The 18,020-nt window shown below is 41.1% G+C and overlaps 1 protein-coding gene across 5 annotated transcripts in view; it reads left to right on the forward strand.

Moving 5' to 3' along the window:
* The window catches only part of TBC1D30 (TBC1 domain family member 30), a 102,223-nt gene that overhangs the window by 37,460 nt on the left and 46,743 nt on the right, over positions 1 to 18,020 (forward strand). For 3 of the 5 annotated variants that reach the window (XM_043447067.1, XM_043447063.1, XM_043447062.1), the window contains exons 3-6: positions 7,311 to 7,372; positions 7,908 to 7,973; positions 12,410 to 12,535; positions 14,144 to 14,329. In XM_043447067.1, the coding sequence (XP_043303002.1) occupies positions 7,311 to 7,372; positions 7,908 to 7,973; positions 12,410 to 12,535; positions 14,144 to 14,329 (440 nt within the window). Of the gene's footprint in view, positions 1 to 3,900; positions 4,243 to 7,310; positions 7,373 to 7,907; positions 7,974 to 12,409; positions 12,536 to 14,143; positions 14,330 to 18,020 lie in introns of those variants that run through there. The other 2 variants (XM_043447064.1, XM_043447066.1) reach the window with 2 other exon arrangements.

The raw sequence follows: 18,020 nt of genomic DNA on the forward strand, positions 1-18,020 counted from the left end.
CACAACTAGCTGAATGATCCCTACTTCCTTGTTTTGGTCTGGAGCTTGCATCTCTGGGGATGTACTATGTATTGGACTCTGAGACATTCAGAGTATTTCCTCAAGTGCTCATTTTCTTTGGCAAGCCAGTAACGGATTCTCATCCAACGTGAAGTTTTTAGTTTTCCTAAATTCAGCTTAAATCATAAGTGCTCTGGACTATGCCAAAGGCTGATTTGCCCAAACATGAATTCACAGATATTATTTGATTAGGGAAAATCACTCAGTTAGTGACGAGTGACGCTAAGTTGGGTTTGGGTGGAAATCTCACTAGCTGAGATCCTCCAGCTGACTTCATACTCGCATTGTTTCCTCTGCGAGTGGACTTCAGATGACATCTTTATCTTTTGCTTTTGGAAAACAATATTCCAGACACAAATCAGAAACTATGAGTCATACAATAAATATAATGCTAGGGTTGTGCCATGACTGTTTTTAGAGCATTGTATTTTAGTGTTTAATTATCTGTTTGCTACAAAAGTTGGCAGTCTTGGCTTTCCTCTCCCATGTAAACAAAATAATATTATTTAATTCCTTCATTATGTATTGCTTTAATAGTAGAAACTCTTAATTTTTTTTGTGTGTGTGTCAACTTCTATGTAGTTTAGAATGAGAAATTTTCAAGAAAGTTTTTTTTTTTAGAGTCAGTTTTTCCTTGTAATCTTAAGTGCAATAAGATTTTGATCTTGAAGGTAAACAAGCCCCTGTCACTCACAGTAAGAAAAATGCTGTAACTGAAGAATTTCAGAGGCAAACCTTTTTGTCAGCCATGACATATCTGGGTGAGCTGGCGGTCTGAGGTCTATACTCAAGCTTCGGCTGCCTAGAGATATGATTTCTTCAATTCACTGAGAGTTGAGTGAACTCAGGGACGTTGACTGCTGTTAACTGGTCAGTGTGGTCTCTCCTCGGTGGCGAAGTCTCTACATGAAGCCAAATGCAATCAAAAGTTTGTTTGGTGAGCGTGTCTCAGTCAGAGGGTGTGGGATGGTCTGAGTGGTGGATGTCAGCAGGGCCTAGATGTCCTCCTCTCTAGCCTGGAGGCAGTGTCGTAGAGCAGCGTCCATTTCTCCTCCTCTTGGCTGGTGAGGCTGTCTTTCCTGCTGGCCCAGTGCTAAAACCTGAGCGTGAGTAGCCTTTCATGTTAAAAGAGGACATAAACCCTCTGTGGTTTGAGCAAATGAGACTTCTGGAAAGCCAGACCAAGTGTCCACTTCCCAGCTGGATTTTCTTTCTCCTTCCAGTTTTCTGCCTTTAACTATGGGTGTTCAATACCATCTTCACCCAGGGGCTTGTGTTGCCCTGTAAAAAAATTGGCTAACGTCCAACATCAGATGGGCTTCCCCGGTGGCTCAGTGGTCAAGAATTTGCCTGCAGTGCAGGAGGCACAGGTTCCAGTCCCTGGGCTTGGAAGATCCTCTGGAGAAGGAAATGGCAACCCACTGCAATATGCTTGCCTGGAGAATCCCATGGACAGAGGAGCCTGGCGGGCCACAGTCCATGGGGTTGCAAAGAGTCAGACACGACTGAGGCTCTGGGCACGCATAGTTGATTTACAATGTTGTGCTAGTTTCTGGTGTAGAGCAAAGTAATTCACTTACACGTACATACATATACTTTTCATATTGTTTTTCATTATGGTTTATTATAGAATGTTGAATATAGTTCCCCTTGCTATACAGATGTGCCTTGTTGTTTATCTATTTTATATGCAGTGGTTTGTATTTGTTAATCCTAAGCTCCCCATTTATCCCTCTTCCACCCCCTGTCTCTTTTGGAAACTGTTAAGTCTGTTTTCTATATCTGTGAGTCTGTTTCTGTTTTGTAAATAAGTTCCTTTGTGTCATGTTTTGAATCCCTCATATTGGTGATATCATATGGTATTTGTCTTTTTCTGACTTACTTCCCTTGTGGCTCAGCTGGTAAAAGAATCTGCCTGTGATGCGAGAGACCTGGGTTGGGAAGATCCCCTGGAGAAGGGAAAGGCTACCCACTCCAGTATTCTGGCCTGGAGAATTCCATGGACTGTATAGTCCATGGGGTCACAAAAAGTCGGACACGACTGAACGACTTACTTCACTTCACTTCTGACCTACTTCACTTAGTATGATGATATCTAGGTCCATCTATATTGCCATAAAAGAATGTTATTTCATTCTTTCTTATGGCTGAGTAGTATTCCATTGTGTATATATACCACATCTTTCTTTATCCATTCATCTGTCCATTAGCAACCATTGTTTTTGATGCTCAAAATGTTCCAAATAGGTCAATAGTATCCTGTTGTGTGGCTTTCATGTCTTTTTGCCATGACTCAGTTGGTCTTGAAGCACCTCCTTTCTTCCTTTGTTCATCAAGATGTTTCTAAAGGAACCCTGGTTCCTTTTAGTGGGGAGTGAGTTTTAGAGACCAAATTCTGGATGCTAGGGTTATTCAGTGATGCTGGGTGGCTCTTAGTTCTAAACCTATTCAATGGCTTTATATGTATTTTTGAAAAGAAAAAATATGAGTTCATACATTATTTCCATTTAAGATATACTGTTGCAGGATTTAAAAACTTAATTTCTTTGATTACACACTTTTATTTTTTGTTACATTGAAAACACCTTGGTTCCTTTTGGCATTAACATTATTTAGGTTATTCTATAGTGTACATAAGAATTAAAAAAACACCAATATTTTTAATAACAATAATGCTACAGAATGACATTTAAGATTTTTTTGTAGTTCTATTTGCTCTTAAAAGGTATACCACCATTCTGCAAGCATAATACTATACTCTAAAAGCAACTTATTTTTTTCTGTGTTCCTCTGCCATCAAAAGGATATTGAGTTAGGTTCATGTGTTTCTATTCATTTGTAAATTTTAGAGTTTTCTTTTTGTTTGATTTATTAATATTATTACTATAATGAACTAATAATGCTATTAATAACCATTAATAATATTAATGTTATTCCAGAGTCCAAACTACATAAGGTACATCCACAGAAATGTGTTTTCTATTTCTCTCTCTTCTACATTGTTCTCTTCCATATAAATACTATTTAGTTTTTTTAATCCATCTGTTGTGCCTTTTCTAAATATATATATACAAATATATATACAAATATCTTCGTATTTCCCTCCACATCCTTTCCTTTCTTATGACTCATTCACCTTTATGATTAATATCCATTGGAGAATGTCGGAATGCCCTAGTTTATGAATGACTTAAAAACAGCAGTAATTATTGCTAGTAGTTCTGACTACTGAAGTCTCTGGCTGGAGAGAAAAACCGTGCTTTTAAGTGGGACAGTTTTATTTTTAATTCCACTCTTCCAAAAGAAACAGCCATTATTATAATAATATTATGTATTTAATTAACATACAACATATAAATAATATTAATACTACTAATAATGATAATAATACTTCTAACGTGCTTCCCATGCCCCTCTAAGATGCCAGGAAAGAGTTTAACATGATTTGGGATGAAGCTGGTGCTTCACCATCCACCAGTCACTCGCTGGTATTCTGCACCCGAGATTTGCTCCCTTTAGTGCTCCCTCCAGCGTCTCAGATCTTGGGAGAAGCTCGGAGATCTCTGTCACTGCTCCTGGTCTCGGGACGCCGTTGCTCATCCGCCCGCGCGCGGGCTGGGGGTGCTCCGCGGCTCCCGCACGCAGGTGCCGGGAGCCTGCCAGGCGCTGGGGAGCTAAGGCTGCCCCGCCTGCGCATGGTGATGCCGGGATTGGGGGCGGGAGCGCCGCCTCCGTCTCCCAGCACTCGATCGCTCCCGCCCTCCTCCCCGCCCCAAGCCCTCTCTAAGCCTCAGCCTGGCTGGCTCCGCACTGCAGATACCTGCCGGCCGCCCCACTCTCGGCGGCGCCCACAGTGCTCCGCGAGTCCGTCGATCCCCGAGCATTCTCGCTGCTTCCCAGGGACTCTGGACTAAGCGATCTCACCAAGCCCCCGGCGCGCGCCAAGCCGCTACGCCAGCGGAGCGGCGGGGACCCAGGCGGAGCGCGGGATCCCAGGGCGCTCTCGGATGCGGCAGGACAAGCTGACCGGCTCCCTGAGACGTGGAGGGAGATGCCTGAAGCGGCAGGGTGGTGGCGGCGGCGGCGGCGGCGGCGGCGTGGGCACCATCCTGAGCAATGTGCTCAAGAAGCGCAGCTGCATTTCTCGGACCGCGCCCCGGCTGCTCTGCACCCTGGAGCCGGGTGAGGACCCGGGGCGGCAGAGGGGAGCACTGGAGAGTCGCGTGGCGCCCCCGGCGCTGGTGCCTCTGCCGTAGCTGGGACTCCGCTAGGCCCGGGAGCACCCGCCGCTGGGCGCAGGCGGGGCCGGGTCGGCTGGGAGGGAAAAGCGAGGACCCAGGCCTGGCCCGGGCAGCGGCCTCCCTAGGCGCGGAGGAGGCTGCTCCCGCCGGCTGCCCGCGCGCCCCCGCCCCGTGGCCTGTGAGTGGTCCAGCCCTGGCTTGTTCCCCGAGCCGCCGGCTGGTGCGCCCGGCTGCCTGGGCTGTCAGAGGCCGTGCAACCAATTGTGGTTCGGACTCACAAGAAGCCACACCTTAAAGGAGGTGTGGGAGGCGGAGAAAGGCACAGGTTTGATACTTGGGGTCGGAGGGAAAGGTAGGGACCGCGAAGGAAAAAAAATCGAGTGCATTTTCTTGAGCGTCCCTGCTTCGTGAGTGCCGGGATCAAATCACCAGGAGCCTCCGCGTGGAGAGCAGGCAGGAAATACTCCTGCAAAGTAGAGATCCTTTCTGGAGGTAAAGACCGAGTGAGCTGCCTGTGTTAGGCCAGGCCCTTTCTGCTGTCAGCCTGTGTTTACACATCCCTGCATCTCCAGGCTGCAGAACTCCGCGCCTGCTCCATCACCCGGCATTCCTCCCCGGGGGTTTTATGAGCCCAGCCTTAGCGTGCTCAGGCCCCTGGGCATAAGGCTTCGTGGTTAGGAGTGGCCACAGAGGGAGCCGGCTGTTCCCGGACCCGTGCTTAGCACCCACTTGTCCCCAGGGTGGCACCAGCTGGCTTCCAGGGGGTTTGTCCTCTCCTGAGCCCCCTCCTCCCTCCACTCCGTCTCCTTGCGCCTTGGGGGACCTGCTATCCCGAGGCTGCAGAGAGAATCAAGGCCCTGAGCCCCAAAGGGTGGAACGCGTCACTGCCTTTCCGAACCTCGTGGTTTCTTTGTTTTTCTCCCCAAGGAAGTGTCTAGTTACAGAGACTATAGTAGTTATTCACAGTCTTTCTTTAGCCTTAAAGAAAAAAAAAAAATCTCCTTCCCACGTTAAAAGTGTTTTGTGTTCCTGAATCCGGAATATCCAGTGATTAACAGATGAAACACAAACCTTCTCCCCTTCCTTGTTCAGTTAGAAGAAAAGAGGTAGAAATGACCTGATTTCAGCTTTTGCATGCAGGCGGCGAATGATCAATTCCAGTGAAATCCTGTGACTCATTTTTGATCGTGAGAAAATAGTTGTGGTTTTGACTAACCCCAGCCGGGTGTCAGCTCAGCGAGGCGATTGGCAAGATGCCCAGCAGGTACTTCTGATAAAGTCAAGGGAGCATATTCAGTCGTACAGGCAGGGAATCCAAGGATTTTAGATCGGTTGAGATAAGAGCATGGGACCGAATTTCCTGGTCTTTGTTATGTTATAAAGCAAACGTCATTACTAAACGCGCTTCCATTCAGCACCCTGCATCTGGACAGCAACCTCACCAAGAGGTTTTATCTTGTCTTAAAATCGTGGCTCCAGCTGGAGGCACTCTTATCACCCGTTGTATCATTGCACACTGAGGCAAGACTTCATTTAAATCATCTCAGAGTAATGAGAATCCATCAAGATACATAATATACCTTCAAAGAAGAAAATCTTATCTATCTAAACCGTGTATGCTTTTGGCTGGGAAGCTCTGAAAAGAATTATCAGGGCACTGATTATAAAGCTTGACTTTAGAAATCTAGGACCAATCTCTTGAATACACAGTACTCTTCTAGGACTCCAAGAAGGGCATCTTCATACTGTCATGGACTTGGGTAAATCAGACACATCTCTTTTCAGCTTCTTGACTCCATATATGCTTTTAAAAAGACATGTCTACTTTAGCATTATAATTTTACAAATTCTGAAGTATCTTCCTATCTACATACCAGCTTCTAAAGAAAGATTGTTCCCTAAGTAGTGGAAGTTGTGGACAGGTTTCAGTATGCTTAATCTGCCATTCAACGTCTTAGAAGCAAAAATGTCATCATAAATGACAATTGTAAATTGTAAAACAATGCTACTGACAATTTTTGGTGTATCTTGGTCCTTGAATTATTAAGTTTAAAGTGGGCTTAAAATGTCATTTTGAAATTATAAAAAAAGAATACCTAGCATTTTCAGATTTGTTTACATTATTTTTGACTTGTCCAGTGGGTGGGGTTGGACGTTTGGCTTGTCATAGGAAACCCATTATTTTTGATATAATTTAAGTGGGAATAAAAATTGTCATGTAATTTCATCTCAATAATAAAAAAGTCCAATATGAATATTGCATATAGTCTTTATACATTTTCCTCTTTATTTGCTCCTATTCTGTAGATTTGAGATTTGAGTCAAAGAAGTTTATCTAAGGTTGTAGATAACTTGCAACTGGGGTTCAGTTCTATTCTTAGCTTGTAATCTAAATATACAAACATGTCTTTAATGAATAAGTCTATCATTACAATTTTAAAATATGGATTATTTCACAAGTGGGAAGGCAATGACATTATTTTTTTATACCTTTTGATATTTCACTGAATTTTCCTTAATAGAATTAGCCAATGCAACTGTCCTAAAAAACAAATTCTGTAAGTAAAGAATTCTCTTCCCATGTTTCATAAATGTTAATTATACTGTACTAAGTGATTTACAGTTAATCATTGCAACAACTAACTGAGATAGGCTTTATCCTCATTTGAAGGATGGAGAATTGAAACTCAGGTTAAATACTTTGTTTGACTGTAGGAACCAATGCTGAGTGGAAGTCTGTGTGACTGCAAGCCCATGTGTCACTTTTTGTGTTTGCACCACTCTATGGATAAGTTCCATTTTATTACCATAGGATGTTTTTCTATTTTAATAATTAATATTCTTTTCCTTTTAACAAAATTGACAATTAACAAGATTGTAATCTAGTTAAAAAATGAGTGTTTTAAAAATTTTATGATGACCCAGTAGTATAAGGTTAATTTTTACTTTTATTTTTCATATAGTGTATTTTCTCCCTAGATAACTGCTATTTATGTCTTTTTATTTTAGGAGTTGACACAAAGTTGAAGTTCACTCTTGAGCCATCTTTAGGTCAAAATGGTTTTCAGCAGGTAATTTTATTTTTAGTTTCAAAAATACCTTTATTTGGGGGTAACGACAAGGTACACTGAGATATATTCTCAAAGTGGGAAGATTAGCATGTGTTTGGATATGCATAAGATGAGTCAGGTTTTAAAATTATGGATGAAATAGCTTGCGAAGCTATAAGTGGCCTGGATTTATACTTGCAGTGAAAAATTTTGTACTTTCTTTTAATGGTTCAAGTGTGGGAAAAAAATTTGAAAACCAACTGCTGTTGTTCTGAATCTGTAACACACGTTTTGATTTCTCAGCCAGAGCTTCCCAACCCTTGTGTGCATGGGTTGCAAGTGGATAACAGGTGTGTTAAGGGGTCCTAAGTGGAGGAACTTGGGGCAGTCATGGCCCTTAGACCAGACATAGCTGGCTGAAGGAAGCTCGGAGTGTTTACCCCAGTGTTCTGTATAAATATTATCGTATTCTACAAATGTCAAGATGGAGAAATGGTTGAGAGTGCTTAATCAGGTCAATATTATCACTTTGAGAGTGTTTCTTCTTTATTTCTAGTGGTATGATGCTCTAAAGGCAGTTGCCAGACTATCGACAGGAATACCAAAGGAATGGAGGAGAAAGGTGAGGAGAATTTGTATGGCTAAAATGCAAAAGGATCATCACTCTGTCTCTCTTTAAAGTGTCTGGAATGTCAAAAAGAATATTCTAGATTTAGCCATTTGAAATCTGTCCCTCTTCACTATTCATTAATTCAATAAGTATTTATGGATTATTCTGTGCCAGATACTTTCTGTAGGTACTGGGGATACAGCAGTGGGAAAAAAACCCCAACAGGCCAAAATTTTTACCCTTGTAGAGTTTATTATGAATATAATATAAAGTATTTCAGATGTTGCTAAGTGCAACATCTTTAAAAATAAAGCAAAGAAAGAAGTAAGGAGAGTGTAGGGAAATGGAGATAAGGAGGTAGCATTTTAAATGGCAAGGTAACATTTGAATAGGGCCCTTAAAGAAGTGAGCAGGTGGCCATGTAGCTGCCTTGTGGAAAGGACGCCAAACAGAAAACACGCTCAGGTGGGAGCTTCTCAGGAGTATCCAAGCAGAAGTAAGAGACCAGGGTGGCTGAAGCCCAGTGGACAAAGGGGTAAGCAGTGTGTGTGGGGGGAGGTCACAGTGGTAACGTGGTGACCTTAGAGGAATGGCAGATCTTGTGGGACCTTACAGGCCGTAGGAGGACTTTTGCCCAGTGTGAGATGAGAAAGCATTGGAAAGTTTTGAGCAGGGGGATAACATGGTAGACTTATATTTTAAATGGACCATTCTGACTGCTAGCTTGAGAATGTGTGGGACAAGGGCAACAGCAGAGAGAAAGAGCAGTGGGAAACTTGCAGTAATTCAGGCAAGAGATGGATCAGGGTTTTGGTAGTGGAGATGGAGAGAAGGGATAAGATTCTAGATATATTTTGAAGACTGAGTTGACTTGAATTCCTGCCAGATTGAATATAAAGTGTAAGAGCAATGTCATCAAAACCTTCAGGATTGACTTGAGCTTCTGAAAGGGTAGAGTTACTATTTTCCCAGAGGGGACAAGCATGTGTATGTGTGTATCTATATAGTTGGGGGTGACGGTTGGTTAGATGATTGGTTTTGGATATGTTAAGGTTATGATGCCTGTTAGATATCTAAATTGAAGATATCAAGTGTATATTTGCACATATGATTGTGATGATTAGGAGAGAGGTCTGGCTAGAGGTATTAATCAGTGTTAGTCCTGCTAAGTTATGTTCAAAAAGTCAACACTGGACTATTGATAGTTGTTGACCTGTTGATAGTCAAAATGTCAGCTATTTATTTGTAAACCTAGTTTCTCTCCCCTTTAAAAAATTTTTACTGAAGTATAGTTGATTTACAATGTTGTATTAATTTCCAGTGTACAGCAGAGTGATGTGATTCAGTTATATATTTTTTCTTCATATTCTTTTCCACTATGGTTTATCAGGGAATATTGAGTTGCCCTTGTCTAGAATAATGAATATAGTTCCCTGTGCTACACAGTAGGACCTTGTTTATCCATTCTACATATAATAGTTTGCATCTGCTAATCCCAAACTTATCCATCCTTGCGCCTCCCCCGTTTGGCAACCACAATTCCCCTTTCTTTTTTAAAACTTAATTTTTATTATATATTGGAGTATAGTTGATGTACAATGCTGTATTAGCTTCATATGTAGAGCAAAGGGATTCAGTTGTACGTATACACACATCCATTCCATTGCAGATTCTCTTTCCATGTAGACCCGCCACAGACTATGCGCAGAGTTCCCTGTACTGTGTAGTAAGTCCTTGTTGGTTGTCGGTTTTATATGTAGTGCTGTGTACATTTTAACCCCCCACATTTCCCCCTCGGTAACCCTAAGTTCGCTTTCAAAGCCTGTGAACCTCTTTTCTAAATAAACTTGTTTCTATTATAAGCTAATCTTAATACTCCTAGAATTTGAACATTGAGGGTTCTTCAAAGTGCACATGAAAAATGGCATTATGAAGCAACTTTTCTGGATAAGGTAATGAAAGGAGTCAAAGTATCCAGTGATTCCTTTAAAAAATTATCCTTTATGGGAACCCATCTATCAGTTTTCTTGTGTGTGTTAGAGAGGGATGGTTCAAATGCAGAGGCGAAACAGGCCCATTCTCCGTGGAGCTGCAAAGAGTCAGACATGACTGAGCGCGCACACATGTGTGTGTATGTGCAGACACATACACAAACAAAAACACACTCCACCCCCCTCTCTCTCCATGGGTGACCAAGGAGCTCTTGCCCAAGCGTAGAGAGTAATCCGGAGCCTAGCATAACAAGCTCGTAAGATACTTTGGAATAGGGAATGGCTACCCAGTCCAATAAACAATAGAATGGGAAAGACTAGAGATCTCTTCAAGAAAATTAGAGATACCAAGGGAACTTTTCATGCAAAGATGGACACAATAAAGGACAGAAATGGTATGTACCTAACAGAAGCAGAAAATGTTAAGAAGAGGTGGCAAGAATACACAGAAGAACTGTACAAAAAAGATCTTCACGGCCCAGATAATCGTGATGGTGTGATCACTCACCTAGAGCCAGACATCCTGCAATGCGAAGTCAAGTGGGCCTTAGAAAGCATCACTATGAACAAAGCTAGTGGAGATGATGGAATTCCAGTTGAGCTATTTCAAATCCTGAAAGATGATGCTATGAAAGTGCTGCACTCAATATGCCAGCAAATTTGGAAAACTCAGCAGTGGCCACAGGACTGGAAAAGGTCAGCTTTCATTCCAATCCCAAAGAAAGGCAATGCCAAAGAATGCTCAATCTACTGCACAATTGCACTCATCTCACACATTGGTAAAGTAATGCTTAAAATTCTCCAATCCAGGCTTCAACAGTATGGGAACCGTGAACTTCCAGATGTTCAAGATGGTTTTAGAAAAGGCAGAGGAACCAGAGATCAAATTGCTAACATCTGCTGGATCATCGAAAAAGCAAGTGAATTCCAGAAAAACATCTGCTTTATTGACCAAGCCAAATCCTTTGACTGTGTGGATCACAATAAACTGTGGAAAATTCTGAAAGAGATGGGAATACCAGACCACCTGACCTGTCTCTTGAGAAACCTGTATGCAGGTCAGGAAGGAACAGTTAGAACTGGACATGGAACAACACACTGGTTCCAAATGGGGAAAGGAGTGCATCAGGGTTGTATATTGTCACCCTGCTTATTTAACTTATATGCAGAGTACATCATGAGAAATGTTGGGCTGGAGGAAGCACAAGCTGGAGTCAAGTTTGCCGGTTGAAATATCAGTAACCTCAGATATGCAGATGACACCACCCTATGGCAGAAAGCGAAGAAGAACTAAAGAGCCTCTTGATGAAAGTGAAAGAGGAGAGTGAAAAAGTTGGCTTAAAACTCAACATTCAGAAAACAAAGATCATGGCATCTGGTTCCATCACCTCATGGCAAATAGATGGGGAAACAGTGGAAACAGTGGCAGACTTTATTTTTTGGGGCTCCAAAATCACTGCAGATGGTGACTGCAGCCATGAAATTAAAAGACGAGTGCTCCTTGGAAGAAAAGCTATGACTAACCTAGACAGCATATTAAAATGCAGAGACATTACTTTGCCAACAAAGGTCTGTCTAGTCAAAGCTATAGTTTTTCCTGTAGTCATGTATGGATGTGAGAGTTGGATTATAAAGAAAGCTGAGCACCGAAGAATTGATGCTTTTGAACTATGGTGTTGGAGAAGACTCTTGTGAGTCCCTTGGACTGCAAGGAGATCCAACCAGTCCATCCTAAAGGAAATCCATCCTGAATATTCATTGGAAGGACTGATGCAGAAGCTCCAATACTTGGGTCACCTGATGTGAAGAACTGACTCATTTGAAAAGACCCTGATCCTGGGAAAGATTGAAGGTGGGAGGAGAAGGGGACGACAGAGGGTGAGATAGTTGGATGCCATCACCGACTCAACGGACATGAGTTTGAGTGAACTCCAGGATTTGGTGATGGACAGGGTGGCCTTGGGTGCTGTGGTCCATGGGGTCACAAAGAGTCACACAAGACTGAGTGACTGAACTGAACTGAACCCACTCCAGTAATCTTGCATGGAAAATCCTATGGACAGAGGAGGCGTGCAGGCTACAGATTATGGGGTTTCAAAAGAGTCAAGCGTTACTGAGAAACTAAACAACAACAGCAAAGATAATCTAGCTATTCTACTAGTACTGAAATAAAATTTGATATGTTTTTGTTTTCTTAACAATATCTTTAATGGCTGGATTGTTACTTGGTACATAGTAGGAACTCAATAAATATTAATTGAAAGAATAAATAAAAATCCATAATTGGTACAATTTAGTACATCAGACTTTTCAATGAGGTTCTTAGTTTTCTACATGTGGGCCATATCTCTTCTAGTAACAGTTTTCATTTTCTTGTTGGATGCAATCAGTATTGCCTAATAAAGAAAGATGAAATTATGCATTTTACTTTAGCATTCTTCTTTATTACTATTTTAGGTTTGGTTGACCTTGGCAGATCATTATTTGCACAGTATAGCCATTGACTGGGACAAAACCATGCGTTTCACTTTCAATGAGAGGAGTAATCCTGATGATGACTCGATGGGAATTCAGATAGTTAAGGTAATACCTCTGAGTTTGGCTTACTGTCTTAACTTGGAAGATTTCTAAGAACCAGATGCGTCCTGGACAGAGGATCAAGCCTTATGGTTTGAATGTCTGTGTATTTCCTGCTGTTAATTTCATTAGTTAACAGCTTTTTAAAATGGGGAATTTGTCGATGCCTTGTCTGTGTACATCTGCATGTTGCTAGTAAGAAGAAAATGTTTCCATTCATAATCAACTTATTTTGCGTGCATGATAAGAAATGGAATTTCCTTTTTTGTTTAGCATGGGTCAGTGCTTTTAACTGGATTTTTACATCAAAGTCACTGAGAAATTTAGTTAAGCCTATTTCATATTAGAATAATTGGGCAGTTATTAGGATTTTGATAATTTCTTAACTGTCATTTTATGAAGATAGTTAAATTGACTGATGGGTTTACCTTGCACCAGATGGTTGAATGCTCAGGCCAGCTGTGGAGGCAGCCGAGGTTCACCTACCTGGATTATTACAGTTGATTAGAGCCTGGCACCAAAAGCCAAGGATATTGATTTGATTTAATCCCATTATTCTTCTCTTGCATAAGCCTCTAGGGCATGCTTTTTATTTTATATGAGTACATTACCTGTGATGCTAAGCTGAGGTTTTAAAAGGAAAGTTGTTTCATGCAGTTTGGTCACCAGAAGTTGGCTAATGTTTTGACAGATTTGAAAATATTTTTTTTCAGGAGCAAGTACTAACTAAAAAGAGCTATATTTTGATCTTACTTGTGTTTCAGACAAGTTTCAAAAAAATGAAATTTTATACTGTAATATGCTTGAAAAGCCCCTGCATTATGCACATTTGAGCTGTTTGTTTGTAGTTTCAGTATGTGTTCCCTAGAGATGAAGTATTCCATATTTGAAATACTTTCTTTCTATTTAAGTGGTGAGTTAAGGCAATGCATGTCTTGTAAGAATCATGTTATTAAGAGAATCTTTTTTTCTCGTTGAAATGAATATGTCACTAAAATGAGTATGTCCTGAAAATCATAGTCTCTGCTGATAATTATAGGTATTACCTTCATTATATATTAAAGCACAGCAAATGTTTCTGTCCTTTTATACATATTTATAAAACAAATTGGACAGAATGATTTTTCTGTGTCTTTTTGGTACTGGTTGCATTTTGCTCCTGAATACTCTTTGGAGTTTTGATAGCTAAATATTTATATATATACATATACATATCTTTTTTTTGTAGACAGAAACAATGTTAGCATCTATCATACATGTGTTGAAATGACTTGTTTTATTTGAGATGTATCATTAAAATAAACTGTCAATTTATTTGAAAGCCTAATGTTATATTTGTTAATTCTGAGGGTCTTTTTGTGTTAACTCTGGCAATACTTTTGGTAGAAAATTTGCCTGACTGAAATTCCCCTCGAAAATGCCTCAGCATGTTAGAAAACTAAAAGATACAAGCTTTGGTCCATGTATATAAGTTGCTTATATATTTTAAAAACTAAAATCCATTTTGATAATCTGACTTAATGCCGAGACAAAGAAAAAAATGAAAGTTTTTTTTTCTTTTAGAGAGAGTATAAGGAGTTATTTTAAAAAATATTGTTTTCCCTCTCATTTTAGGATCTTCACCGCACAGGCTGCAGTTCGTACTGTGGCCAGGAGGCCGAGCAGGACAGGGTCGTATTGAAGCGTGTCCTTCTGGCTTATGCCCGATGGAACAAGAATGTCGGGTATTGCCAAGGCTTTAACATCCTGGCTGCACTGATTCTGGAAGTAGTGGAAGGCAATGAAGGCGATGCTCTGAAAGTGAGTATCAGACTCTGAAGAAGGCAACTGAAATTCTTCAGAGAGTGAAATACTGGAACTGAGGTTTCTCTTCCCTGATGCCCCACCTCCTTCCAAAGTATTTACTGTATCTTTCTGATTATCCATGATTTCCCCAGGTTAAAGCCTGGTCACAGGACAAACTTCTGTAGCTGCCAAATTTGAGGAGAATGATTATGTTTTTAACTCCCTTATGAGACATATAAGGACATATATATATGTGTGTGTGTGTGTGTTAGTTGGTTAGTTGTGTCCGACTCTCTGCAACCCCATAGACTGCAACCCACCAGGCTCCTCTGTCCACGGGATTCTCCAGACAAGAATACTGGAGTGGGTTGCCATTTCCGTCTCTAGGACACACACACACACACACACACACACACACACACACACACACACACACACACACACGGCTTTCTGAGGATCATATTTTTAAACCAAATTCAGTACTACTTATATTGATGACCCAGTGCTGCATAGCAAATCCGTTGCTTCAAACAGCAAATGTGTATGACCTCCCAGTTTCTCTGAGTCAGGAATCTGGGCACAGCTTAGCTGGCTCAGAGTCACATGATCGTGGCATTCAAACTCTCAGCTAGAGCTTTAGTCTCCTCCGAAGGCTCAGTTGAGTGGGAAGAGCACTGGCTTCCAAGTTCATTCGCGTGATCCTTGGGAAGGTTTCACTCCCCACAGACTTCTGGACTGAGGGCCTCAGTTTTTTGCTGGATGTTGTTCTCTGCTCCGGGGGCCTTTCCATTGTGCTGCATGGTGGCTGGCATTCCTTAGAGTGAGCAAGAGAGTAAAAGAGAACAGGTCAGAGGAGACTATGTTACAGATCTGCAGCCTAGTGTTAGAAGTGACATTCCATCATTTTTGCCATGTTTTATTTTTTAAATTTATTTTTAATTGGCGAATAATTGCTTTACAACGATGTGTTGGTTTCTGCCATACATGGGTCAGCATAAGCATACACACGTCCCCTTCTCCTTGCACCTCCTTCCCACCTCCCACCCCACCCACCCCTCCTGGTTGGCACAGAGCACCAGGTGGAGCTGCCTGTCTCACACAGAAACTTCTGCCATGTTTTATTTATTAGAAGCCAGTCACTAGGTCCAGCTCCTGTTTAAGGGGCAGGGCTTATACAAGAGTGTGACTGCCAGCAGGTGTAGATTCTGGGGGGTCATGCTCTAAATTGCTCTTGGGGTCCTTTAATGGACCGGAACCTTGTGGTGCGGAGTCGACGATAAGAAAGTGAAAGAGAGAAAGAGAGAGAGAGAGAGACAAAAAAGACCCAGGGACCTAAGCTCTGATGGAGCAAAGGTGCTTTAATGATTTTTCTATGAGTATATATAGGCTGCAGTACAAGAAACTTCTTTCGGGAATGATAGAGATCAGAAAACCAAATGTACAGCAACCGTTACCAAGGGAACAAGGGGTAACGTTAGTCACAAGGTCAGGAGACAATCCATATCTCAAGAAAGGGGAAGGAGATTAAGCTGTTTTGTCCTAAGGAGAATGTTTACTAAAGGAGACTCATGCTTGCCTCACACAATGACCTCAGTCCCTGGGAGCAGCGTGCTGTTCCGCTTGAAGAGGGACAAAGGACTCATGAGAGACAGCATGTAGGAATCCTTCCGTCAAACATTCCCTGACAATTCCCCCTTATTTATTTATAATATTTGTAAGAAGAGTTCTGACCATCAGAGTTTGTTTAGTTTTGACAATCTTTGCATGAAGGCAACGGTAGACAACAAATATAATTGTTAAGACAATCACCAAAATTATGATTCCAGATCCAATGCTATGAGTAAGACTTTGAAACCATCCACGTGGGTCTAGCCCAGATAATTGATCAGCCAATTGTTTAGCTAAAGTTTCCATATCAATGGAAGAGGGCAGATTATTAGAAAAGGTTTCAAATATTTATTTTTGTAATAATTGTACATTCAGAGAGGCATTATCATGTATGTTTTGTAAATGAAACTTGATTTGTTCCCAGTTGTAGGCACTATTATTAAAATGAACAGGAGTAACACAAAATTGAGTAGAATTCCAGTCACATTTTAGCATCACCTGTTTTTGTACATCTGTTAATTGATCTCCAACCCATTCGATGGCTGTTTTCAGTTCCTGTATTTCTTTTTTAATATCCTCATCTATTTGAGACTGAGTGGCCCACATAGTATGAGCATTTTTAGTCCAATTTTGGATAAAATTATGTGTTTGAATTGAGGTTTGTAAAGTAACGCTAGTGATGACAGCAATGGTGCAAATAGTTATTAATCCTATAATGCCAAAAATCAGCCATCCAATGAATCGTTTACATCGCTAGAGCAATTTAGTAAGCAACGGGGAAGCAAGTCCAGCCATGGGACCTTCTTCCCAGGGCCGTTGGAGATTTATTGGTAACCATAGACTACATCGAGATCGAAGAATTAAAAGAGAATCATATCTTAAGGAAATAGAGGAGTTAAGACAAGTATATAATCTGCAATTTATGCAAGTTACAAAACGTATAGTCTTATTGAATTGTAAGTTTCCTATAGCTATAATAAAAGGAAATGGAACATAGGCTTGTATAAAATATGATCAATTATAGCGAAAGAAATAATTGCTATAGCTATGATTGGTCCCTGTGGAATGTCTGGTCCAAGTCCCAAGTTCTTCGGTGTTTGCAGCAAGTTTTCAGATGTCCCATTGTTTAGGCCCAATCTGTTTATCAAAGATGATTTGAGGACGAGGTGGGGGCCATTCCATCATCAAGCTAGCCAAGAAGTCCTCTGTCATGATAATGTTCCATTGTAGTATTAGTAACCTTCCATGTTACTTGAGTAATGTAATCATACATAGTATTGTTAATATCATCTAAGCAGTTCAATAACCACATACTATGGGTTCCCCAATTGACAATTGTATGATTAGCTATAAACATTAATTTTCCTGGTTTGGCCTGACATTTGTCCCAATGATCAGGAATATATTTAAAGTTCTTATTAGTAAACCCTTGGCATGTTGTTCTTTGTTCTTTCCCTAATTCTTTCCCTAAAGTTTCAGTAGTATAAACATGGTTCACTGACAAAGAAAGGGCAGTAAATAATCCAAGTAGTGTCCGAAAATCCTTTTCTGGAGTCAGGATGAAAGCCCAAGTTTGTCGACTAACGTTTATACATAATTCTGCTGGGCCCATACATAAAGGAAGGACTTCATAACCTAGAACGATATTAATTAGTTTTTCTTTTTCTTCAGGATGAGAGGGCCCCTCCAGTTCCAAGGAGGGGGCATATGTGTTGACTCATTAGTGGATGTGATTGGTTCTATATCTGTCCATTTTACAACCTACAATAAAAAAGGGGGGTTAGGTATATAAGCCCAGTAAGTGTGATCAATCAGGTCAGCCTGAGCGGGGGAAGCAAAAGCAAGCAAAGCAAGCATAGTGAAGAAAAATATTTTTAGGATTCTGAGGCATTCCCTGTTGAGAAATCAGGTTTTCAGTTTAGTTAGTAAGGGTTTTTATCTGTCCCCAAGTAGGGAGATCATAAGGTCGATGACGTCGAGTGCGGCGTTTTTTGGAACTTTTTAATGTCGCCATGGCTTATATTGGAATTCTTTCTTCCTGGGTTTTTTGCTGTTTCATCTCTAGTCTGAATGCTGGGGGCCCCCTTAGGTTGAATCT

The sequence above is a fragment of the Cervus canadensis genome, chromosome 25 (genome assembly GCF_019320065.1).
Source record: "Cervus canadensis isolate Bull #8, Minnesota chromosome 25, ASM1932006v1, whole genome shotgun sequence".
In the NCBI taxonomy this organism is placed as follows: Eukaryota; Metazoa; Chordata; class Mammalia; order Artiodactyla; family Cervidae; genus Cervus; species Cervus canadensis.